An 11300-nucleotide genomic window follows, 5' to 3' on the forward strand; every position below is an offset into this window, starting at 1 on the left:
GATTACTTCAGGGTCCCCAGAGTCAGAGTACAAAAGCAGAAGACCCTGAAGAACACTGTATTGAAGACAGGGATTTATTAAAAGTTATAGTGTTAAAAAAAAAAAAAAACTTCATAGTTTTTTTTTTTTTTTGGTGCTGAAAACACATCTAAGATTGTAAACATCAACTGTGGTAAAACTGAATGCTTTTTAATTAATAATAAATAATAAATAATCATTATTCTTGGAGATTAATGGTTTCACCTCTTAATCTCCACATCATTTTCTTCAGCAGCAATGCACTGACTCAAGCTCATCAGAAGTTTGTTCTTCTTCTCAAAAAGCTGGGCAATTTGATCTATAAAACAGTCTACACTTAACTGTCATAAAACATTTGTTATGTAATAATACATTTACATCGTAATTTTTACATCATTAGAGATATGATGAAAAGGGTTATTAAATAAGAAACCAAAGAGATGGTTAATATTGTTTAGTCAGATTAAAAATTATAGCAAAAACAGTGCTACTTGTTTACTCAAAACTCTCACAAATGTATACATACAGTCAACTTTTCATGGCAGCTGTGTACAAACATTAGTTAGAGATGTAACACTATCAATTTAATAAATTAAATATAATAACCTGTTGATGAGAAGAATTCATGTCCAGCAGTACAGATGGTCCAAAAACACACCACAAATGTCAGTTCCTTTATGGCCATTATCAGATTCTTTAATGCCTCAAAATACAACTTGTGTACGTGTATCTTGAAATGAAACTGAGGTGAAACGCAGGTCATTTATCTGCATCTTTTTAGAGACACACCTGTATCTGCCCACTGGAAGGTTTCTCAGTAAACCAGTTTTATGAGATCAAATACAAAAGTGAAACTTAAGTTAATAAGCTCTAATGCACAAGTAGGCTGGTTGTGGAAACAAGGAGGCAGGATTTCGCTGCAGTGATTTTTACAATAAAAAACACAATAGGAGCACGGGAGAACAAAGTCTTTGCCTTTGTCTCAACCACAGCAAACCAACATAGCACAGACAAGAACGAACAACTTCAATTGAAAACTGAGGGATATAAATACACATTTGCTGATCAGTTAACAAATGACTACCTATGTAAACAAACAGTAACAGACAACCAAAGAAACTGGAACTAGATAAAACACAGGGACCAAAGGAAGCAGAAATATACAATCAACATAAAGGTCTTCAAAACAGAACGTAAATGTGACATCATGACAACATCATTTCATGTAGCACAATTGAAGATCACAAAGGTTATAATCATGATAGAAACGGAGAGACATCCTAATACTGTATAAACTATTGTATTATCAAGGTCTGTTCTAATGTTGCCTAACAACTGGTCAAACATTACTGGCATAGTGCCCTTTTTGATGCAGGACATTGTGTCAACAATCATGCCTGCATAACATGTAAGGTAACCCTGCATAAATGCCTGCATAACATGTAAGGTAATCATGCCTGCATAACATGTAAGGTAATCATGCCTGCATAACATGTAAGTCTGATTTATGCAGAAAATAATATTTTTTCAGAAACTAAAAGTAAAATTATTGATCTTATTAATTCAATAATTATATTCATTATATATAAGCCTATATATATATATATATATAACTGAAATGGGTCAGAATTAGTACTAGTACACATATCTAATCTGTGGGTGTATTGTGTGTTGTGTAAATCATGTGCATGCATGAAGGCATTGTTGACAGACACACACTGCCGACCCTGCTACAAAAAACGTTGTCAACCCTGCTATGAAAACCTTTTTTACAAAAACCTGCCAACCCTGCTTTACATAATCATGCTGTGGTTTCCCACGTACACTTAGTTACAATAATATTACAATAATAGGTTGAAGCACACCCCCAATTAGATCAACAACACTCTGTTAATCTAAACGGAAATCCCACTATTAGCCTCTACAGTCTAAGTATACATGACAGTCTGTTACTAACCTGAGTGTAGATTTGTGGTTTTATGGATTTAACGTAATCTACTAGAGTAAATAATCTCAGAGTAAATCAGAATAATATAAAATGTGACAATTTATTATTATTCAGGTAAAGTGTCAATTAAAAGTTAAAAGATGTGAGGGGTCCAAAGTGATTTTCTGAGCTCTTTTCCTCACTCTGGATGTGTACAGTTCTTGAAGGGTGGGCAGGGGAGCACCAATAATCCTCTCAGCAGACCGAACCATTCTCTGCAATCTTCTGATGTCTGATTTTGGAGCTGAGTCAAACCAGACAGTTATTGATGTGCACAAAACAGACTCGATGATGGCTGAGTAGAACTGTCTCAGCAACTCCTGTGGTAGGTTGAACTTCTTCAGCTGGCGAAGGAAGTACAACCTTTGTTGGGCCTTTTTTGCGATGGAGTCAATGTGAGTGTCCCACTTCAGGTCCTGGGACATGAAACATCCCAGGAACTTGAATGTCTCCACTGATCTCAAAACTGATCGTGTTTGCAAAACAAAAAAAGGAAAAACGAACAAAAACACTAAAACAACTGAAGAGCTAAGCACAGAGGCTGCCATCCGCGGCGCCATTTTGCAAGAACCCGTAACCCGTAGATAAGAAGAATTCATGCCCAGCAGTGCAGACAGTCCAAAAACACACCATAAATGTCAATTCCCTTGTGGCCATTATCAAACCTTCAGTATCTTAAAATACAATTTTTGTATGTGTACCTTGAAGTGAAATTGAGCTCAAATATGGACAATTTATTTGCATATTTTAGAGGCACACCTGTATCTGCCCACTTTAGTTTCTCAGTATTCATACTATCTTATGAAAAGCAAAGCAAAACTTTTTTGAGCTCTAACAAGTCAGCAGGCTGGTTGTGGGATCAAGGAAGATAAAGTCAGCTAACTAATTTAACATTAATACCAAAACATCATATGTGTCACACACAAGAGTTAAAGATAGAAAAACAATCAATTCTAGAATCTTTAATTTGCAGACAACACATTTTTATTATAAAAAAAGATTTCCAAAACTTGTAAATCATCATTCTAGCACATTTAAAATTAAGCTTTAAATATAATGGCAAAGAATGCAATAGCATCTCATTTACAGGAATAACTTTATTTTAATCTATTGAACTTTTTTTAAATTGTATATTACAGTTTTTATTAACATTACTGGCACCTAGACAGTAACAAATGCTATGATCCTAATATGACACAGAATAAATATAACGGATACATTTATCTATGGTCTCAATGTGTTTCACTCCCAGTGTGACAAAGAACAGGGTCTCCTGAACTCCTGTCCAAACTCAAGGATCCATTTATTAGCCACTGAAAAGACAACAAATATATAGCTTATTGTCACATAAAATTTTGTCATATTAAAGGTTGTATCAGCGATTTCTAGCCTAAAACATAAAGTGTCAATTTCAGCTGACCTTTCATCACGATCCGCTCGCTGCCTGCCCCATAAATTGTCTGTGAAAAAAACTCTCTCTGGTCAGCCTAGGGTCGGAGATATGGCAAAAAAAACTATCGACGCTGTTAACTATTCCACAGATAAACAAACAGTGTTCCAACCAATCAGCGTCAGCGTCTTTTCTCTCTGTATGGCTCTGGTTGGTAGTGCCGATTGTTTTTTTGGCATATCTCGGACCCTAGGCTGACCAGAGAGACGCGGTTTTTTCACAGACAATTTATGGGGCAGGCAGCGAGCGGATCGTGATGAAAGGTCACCTGAAATTTACACTTTACGTTTCAGGCTAGAAATCGCTGATACAACCTTTAACATGATTTATTTATATGTAGATTATAGAAGATACAAATTCTTTAAAAACCTACCCCATTTGTTACCCCTTAACACAGGACATCCAGCATGCTCTGTATACAAATCCAAATTTCCATTCTTGTGGAGGTTGTACCAAAACACAGCTGAACCCTTTAAAAGCAGATAATTTAGGCATGAATTTTATTTCAATTATTCTAAAACGCCATATAGATCAGTGATTTAAGGGTTTACCTTTTTTGGCTTCAATGCAACTCCAACTTTAGGGAACACAGTGGCACCACCTTTCTCCACATCACTCATCTACAGACACAGAACATGATTTATTGCTCACAGTACAACAATAAACTTACAATATAGGCCTATAATGTTTATAAAGCCATTTGGGCTAATGACAAGGACAACACTCACATAAATTAAGAACGTGGCAATCCTTTCATTCTCATCATCCTGTAAGATCAAACATAAGTTATTCAATCTTGCAAGTAATCACTTAATATGTAATAATCAAGCTCTCACTGACACAGAATAGAGCAATTCAGTTTGACGCCCTACAAGTGAACTGGCATATTGAGCGTTATCTTTTTGTGCACTTTTTGTTGTCACTTTATATGAAAATCTTGCACTTTGAATTTATTTGAAATCGGCATGTGGATTGCCTTTTTGTTTTCATAAATCCAACACCACAAAGAAATTCTTGAGGGAAACCATGGCAAATTCTGTGTTGGCCAATACAAATTTACAATGCCTTGCGAAAGTATTCATACCCCTTTATTTTTTCACATTTTGTTAAGTTGCAGCCTTATGTTAACTGCTTTAAATTACTTTTAAATTCCACATCAATCTACACTCCATACACCATAATGACAAAGCACAAAACAGGTTTATAACAACTTTGCAAATTTATTAGAAATAAAAAACTGAAATGATTCCATTGCATAAGTATTCATTTCTGGAACGTTTGAAATTTAGCTCAGGAGCATTCATATCACTTGTAGATGTTCGAGTGCAATTAAACTGTGGCAAATTCATTTGAATGAGTATGATTTAGAAAGGCACACATCTTAGAAAAGGTCTAACAGCTGAAAATGCATATCAGAGCAAAAACCAAGCCCTGAGGTCAAAATAACTGCCTGTAGAGCTTTTGTCAGGATTGTGCCAAGCCACAGATCTGGGGAAGAGTTCAGAAAAAAATTCTGTTGCATTGTAGGTTCACAGAAGCATGTAGACTTTGTTATCTATAATGGAAGACGCTTATAGACAACTCTGTGAATGCCCTTGAGTGGCCCAGCTAGAGCCTTGGCTTGAACGCAATCAAATATTTCCGGAGAAATCTGAAAATGTCTGCCAGCCCCCATTCAAACTGCCAGAGCTTGAGAGGTGAAGAGCTGAGAAGAAAGGCAAATAATTACCAAAATCTGATGAGCAAAGCTTGTCGCATCATACCCAAAAAGACTTAAGACTGTAAAAGTGCTTTAATTGAGAATTTTAGGAATTATGAATACTTATGCAATGTGCTTATTTCAGTGTTTTATTTTTTAATAAATTTGCAAAGTTGTCACAAATCTGTTTTTGCTTTGCCATTATGGTGTATTGAGTGTGAATTGATGTGGGGGAATTTTTTTTAAAGCAGTTTAACATAAGGCTGCAACATAACAAAACTTAAAAATAAAGGGGTATGAATACTTTCGCAAAACACTGTATGCCACGACTGTATATAAACGTTATGATCTTACCCATGCATCATAATGTGGTTCATATCTGCCACCAATCCCGTAATTCTGAATCTGAAAAAAGGTTTGCACTTATATTTTACAGGTAACAGAAGAGTGAATATGAAGTGAATATAATCAGACGAATATCATAAATTTAAATTTAAAAAAATAACAATAATAATAATAATAATAATATCTAATCATTTCTATCTTGCTGTGAACGTACTTGTAGGTCTTCAGCTGATTCCTTAGAGAGTCCTGTGATGTCTGCAATCCTCTGACTGACACGAGAAACCACAGTGTTGTCTTCCTCTAGAAAAACACTGAAAACAAGTAAATCATTTTCCAGTTTTTCCATTTTACAGTAACATTTAATTTATGATACTGAATTGAACCATATTGAAAATTTAATTTTTCTTCCCATAATAAGTGTGATGAAATAATATAAGCACTATAATAACAGTAATATGCCCTTTTGAGTGAACATAATGGGTGAAAATTAGATAATCACCATTGAGAAGTACGGATCTTCGATACTCCCTCACTAGTCTCAGACCTAAAAAGCTAAAGTAGGCCATAAAAGGAACATCAAATATAAATATATATATTTAGATAGACACATAGACTTGTGTGTTTGCGTGTATGAGATATTCACTAGAGGTCTGGAGATATTCTTCATGATTTCAATCTCTCGCTCAGAAATAATGTCATGATATCTGATGATTCGAGGCTTCTCCCACTCCACTTCCTCTTTCACTGGTGCGTACATCAATCTGGGGTTTCCTCCACCTGTGCTGTACCTACAGGACAGTGCCATCTGCCTCTGGGAGGTCTGATTTTATAATACACAAAGCTTCAATTTGACGGTTTGTGATTTCATATCAAATACTGATTTAAATTTGAAACATTGCACTTGCCATCTCATCAATCTCTCCTCTGCACAGTGTCTCATAGTCACTTGACTCTGTGTTCAGTGTGAATATCTCAGGGTTTGAAGTTCTCAGGAAGTGAAGGAGTCTGTTCAGCTGAGCTTTGACTTCATCATTACTTGGATCTGAGGCAAACATGTTTATGCCTTGAATCGCAACCATTACATTAGAATATTAGAAGTAAACTTCAGAAAACCATAAGCTTACCCAGATTTGGAAGCTGCTGGTCGAAGTAGCTCTGAGGCAGGCTGCCCAACAAATAGGCTGAGGAATCAAGGTAATAGAGCAACTCTTTCCTTGTAGTCATTGAGCTTTTTGATAATTTGTTCAAACTGTACAGAAACCAGAGAAAGGCATGCTGGAATTTGCGCTCTTCATAAGCAACCCACCCCACATGGTAAGCTTCATCTGCATTTAGAGATGTTTCTGTGGAATCAAAACAGATTGTAGCTGATTATTGAAAAGCTTAAAGCATAAAACTTTCTCAGTGAAACTGCAGGTTACCGTTTGTGATGTTGTGCGGGTAAAGTTTGTAGATCTCTTGCAGTCTGATTAGTCCTGAAGCAGCACCATCCAAGTCCTCTAGTTCTGGGATCTCTAGGAACTCATTCTGATACTTTTTACACTGATAACTCAAATGAAAGTGTTCTATAATAACTATCAATTCACTTCTCAATCTTCTGAGGAGTTTGTAAGCTGCCACAGGGTCTCTCACAGCGTTCTCAGGGTCCTCGGATTCAGAGTATGAAAGCAGAAGATTCTGAAGAGCACTGGATTGAAGACAGGAGTTCATCATAAATTGTGGTGTTAAAATCTATGATCTGAAAACATTTGTAAGCATTTACTGCTTTTTCAGTTCCTCTTTTTTACCTCTTCATCTCCACATCCTCTTCTTTAGCATCAATGCACTGACTCAAGCTCATCAGGAGGTCTTTCTTCATCTCAAAAAGCTGTGCAATTTGATCTATAAAATAATCTACAGTTATTTGTCAAATTGCATTTGATATATGCTTTAATACATTAACAGCATTAATTTTTACATCATGTTGGCAGCAAGAAATCCTATACTGTTTTGGGCTGTACTAATCGGTCAGACCGGGAAAAAAAATTGGAGTACTATAGACTGCCAAAAGATTTAACACATCAAGGAGAAGGGAGCAAAAAACTGAGGAACAAAATGCGTTTGTGGTTGGCCAAACTGAACCAGGATTTCCAGGGCAAGAATCTTGATAACATTCATGTTTGTTCTTATTTCCGGCCAGGAAGGCTAATATCTTAAAGGAACACTCCATTTTTTTTGGAAACAGGCTTCATTCTTTAATAAGTTAATAAGTTGAGTTTTACCATTTGAAATCCATTCAGCCATTCTCCTGTTCTGGCGATATCACTTTTAGCATAGCTTAGCATAGATCATTGAATCCTATTAGACCAATAGCATCGCGTTCAAAAATGACCAACGAGTTTAGATATTTTTCCTATTTAAAACTTGACTCTTCTGTAGTTATATTGTGTAATAATACTGGCGGAAAATGTAAAGATGCGATTTTCTAGGCCGATAAGATTAGGAACTACATTCCCATTCCGACATTATAGTCAAGGAAGTTTGTTGCCGTAATATAGCCGAAGCAGGCGCGATGCAATTGGTCTACTAGGATTCAATGATCTATGCTAAGCTATGCTAAAAGTGATAATGAAGTGATTGCTGAATGGATTTCAAAATGGTAAAACTCAACTTATTAACTCAGGGGGAGTTGGAGAATGATTCTATTTCCAAAAAAAGTGGAATGTTCCTTTAAAGTGCCCCTATTATGCCATGTTAAAGGTAGTTAATATTGTTGTAATAGTCTCTTAAAACAGGTTTACATGTATGCAAGTTCAAAAAACACTTTAGTTTTCTCAAAAATTAGATTTAATTTTACCCCGTTTCTAAATGATTCGTAAACGACTCGTGTGAAGCAGTTCGAAGAATCAGTCTCTCTAAACCCCTCCTTTCCGTGAGCCCTCACTGCTGTGATTGGTCAGATGGTGCAGTCCTTTTGGATTGGTCTACCGCTTCAGCGCAAAACGAAACGCCCATTGGCATAACTGAATGAAAGCTGCGGAGACCTGTTAATGCGTAGAAAAGATAGCCTCGATTTTACCCTATCAATTCGAGCCGGAGTCTGACGATGAAACGGTTGAAGTGGCACATAGACAAGAAACTGTTTTGCAAGCATGACTGGAGCAGGACGTTTCTCAGTGGGTGTCATATTATAACTGTGGGAAGTGCTTGCAATTTGCTTTTGTAAGCGAACCGGGCACACCTCTACGTTGTGAACTTCAACACTGTAACGTACAACCCATAACACTGCGTTAAGCCATCGTTTATCATTATCATTACTTAAACTAATAAGGCAGACAGACAGTCAAGCTGCATCAATCACAATTTTTAGACTACATTGCACTCACAGCTGAACAACAGAACTACAGAAACGCAAGTTAGCCGCTTACCAAGACATGTTCGGGGTTGTTACACACCATAACGTACACAAAGACGTATTTTGAACGATCGCTAGAAAATACAATCATCAATTATTAATCATACTTACAGGTAGAAGTTCAGAGGAGCAAGCCGGTCCAAATAAACTGGGCACTGATCCATTTTTTAAAACCAAGCGTTTGGTGAATCTCGCGTTGTAACGTTACTCCCCAAGATTGGAAAAACAGTCATCAGTAAAATGACGCGAACACAACACAAGATTGGCATTGGACTGCTGAGGTGTTGAAAAAATTAATGTTAACCACTCATCCTTGGTAGTTTCATCTTTCGGAAGGGCATATAAAACAAATTCACTCGCAGGGCGTCTTCTTGACATGATGTAACGTTAATCCACGTGAAAATGGTAGGCCTACTGTTTGTGGGCGGGCAAGTTGTTCGCGAAATTGAACGTGGGCGGACATTACGCAAATGTGTAGCTCGTGACGTGTGGCCGTTACAGAAAAAAGATTCGAATTGCTGACGACTCGTTTAGGCGAATGTGAGCCGACTCTTTTTTTTGTTAGACAAAAACTTCATTTATAGTGCACTGTCGGCGTCACAACTTTGCAGATAGTTTATGTTCACATACAGCTACATGACACACTACATGAAATATCATATTTGAAAAGGCATAATAGGGGCACTTTAAGTAACACTGCTGGTACATATCTTTACCACCTATTAACCTTAGTTTGTCAAACTATTGCGCCCTTTTCTGCTTACTAAGTACTTCTCTATATGATTTAACAGCGTCCACACGTTTTTCCGTTGTTTAGACAGCATAAATTAGCAGAACAATGTATTCAGTAGTACATTAACCGCATTTATGTACTACTGTACATTAATGCTGTTGTTTACATCCGAGTATCGCCAGTATAGACGCGCATCTTCTGGGTAACTGACCAAACCATGACATAAGTCCAAACCCTCTATAATGAATAGGGGCTATTAAATAAGAAACCAAAGTCAGTAATGGATTTTTTTTTTTTAAATCTACAATATTTAATTTATGAATGAGTGTTTTAGTTTTTAAATTATAGCAAAAACTGTGCTATACTAAGCTATTTGTTTATTTATGTTGGTCCTGCCTTCACTGGAGAGATTTGTGGACGTGAGCGGCGCGACGCTAGCCTGGCAAGCCAGACCCACATAAATGACCTTGGAAGCAAATGTAATTTGCTGCCGCTAGGGGCGCGTCTAGATTCTAGGCTAGCGCGACGCGACAAAAGACAAGAACCTATTATAATCATCGTTGCTGTACAGCGGATGCGACGCAGCGTGACACGACAAAACCCTGACAGTAAACTGTTGACTCGTTTTACTTATAACTTACTGACTCAAAGTACGAATGTTTTGCATCGGTTGCGACGCGAATGACAAAGCTGTCGCGTCTATTGTAGAAACGTTGGAAGTCTCACGAACTTGTCATGGCAGCAGCGTAAGCATTAGTTAGAGATAGATGGATGAAATGCTAACAATTAAAAACTAATAAAATCGTATTAATATACTTTATAACCTGTTGATGAGAAGAATTCATGGCCACAGACGGTCCAAAAACACGCCACAAATGTCAGTTCCTTTATGGCCATTAGCCTATAGGATTATTTAACCTCAAACTGCAACTTGTGTATGTGAATCCTCAAGTAATACTGAGCTTAAATCCATACCATTTCTATGCATATTTTTAAAAACACAACTGTATCCAACTAAAATCAAAACAAAAGCGAAACGCGAGTTCTCATGTGCTGGCAGACAGGTGCGGGAGTAAGGAAGCAGGTAGGATCTAATCACAGTAATGCCTGTGTGTCTCACCCTGAAAAACAAGCCCGACCACATACGTCAGAGTTTTTAAACTTGCAAGTCCATAAATGGATTACATATGTGGTGGTTATAAAAATGAAAGTAAAAGAATGGAGTAAGGTAAAAATGATAAATCATATTAAATTTAATATTTCTTGCACATACCTATTAGTGTGTAAAAGGGAATATCTTGTCTTTGACGATTGATTGTAAATGCTGAAGTTTGTGAGTGATCATTTAATTAGCTTGCCTTGTTCGCGAGTGTTTGTCTGTGCTGCTCAGTTAATACACAGCTTCAGAAGAAAACGCAGCAGCTCCGTCTCTTGTGTTTTTTTCTTAACTGTTTATTTCCCCTCATCAGGTATGAAGTGTACATACATGCACTGAAGTTGTATTAAACATGCAAACAGCAGTTTGCGATATGAATGTCATTGTTTATAGTGTTGTACGAGTTGTTTCCGAGTGTTGGAGTGTTCTATCATTTCAGCTAGTTATGCTAATCGGAGACGATGCGCTTGTGGCAATAACGTTAACGTTACTTTTCAGACTGAAGTAATTAAATATGC

General features: G+C 36.9%; 1 protein-coding gene across 1 annotated transcript; it reads right to left on the bottom strand.

Annotated features, from left to right (window-relative positions):
* Positions 1 to 3247: 3247 nt before the first annotated feature.
* Positions 3248 to 8004, bottom strand: LOC141344465 (prolyl 4-hydroxylase subunit alpha-1-like). The gene is made up of 13 exons (XM_073849358.1): positions 7989 to 8004; positions 7287 to 7380; positions 6921 to 7186; positions 6624 to 6842; positions 6405 to 6541; positions 6143 to 6319; positions 5999 to 6051; positions 5714 to 5810; positions 5509 to 5559; positions 4184 to 4222; positions 4007 to 4075; positions 3829 to 3925; positions 3248 to 3318 (listed from the first exon to the last, which is right to left on the bottom strand). Exons 1-13 carry the CDS (start codon positions 8002 to 8004, stop codon positions 3248 to 3250), a joined length of 1386 nt encoding a protein of 461 aa, XP_073705459.1.
* Between the last annotated feature and the right edge of the window lie 3296 nt (positions 8005 to 11300).

This window comes from Garra rufa, chromosome 10 (genome assembly GCF_049309525.1).
Source record: "Garra rufa chromosome 10, GarRuf1.0, whole genome shotgun sequence".
Lineage (NCBI taxonomy): Eukaryota > Metazoa > Chordata > Actinopteri > Cypriniformes > Cyprinidae > Garra > Garra rufa.

Coding starts and splice junctions, on each gene's coding strand:
- LOC141344465 (XM_073849358.1), bottom strand. Junction 6,843..6,920: donor CCCGCACAACATCACAAACG/GTAACCTGCAGT, acceptor TTGATTCCACAG/AAACATCTCTAAATGCAGAT. Junction 5,560..5,713: donor AATCAGCTGAAGACCTACAA/GTACGTTCACAG, acceptor ACCTTTTTTCAG/ATTCAGAATTACGGGATTGG.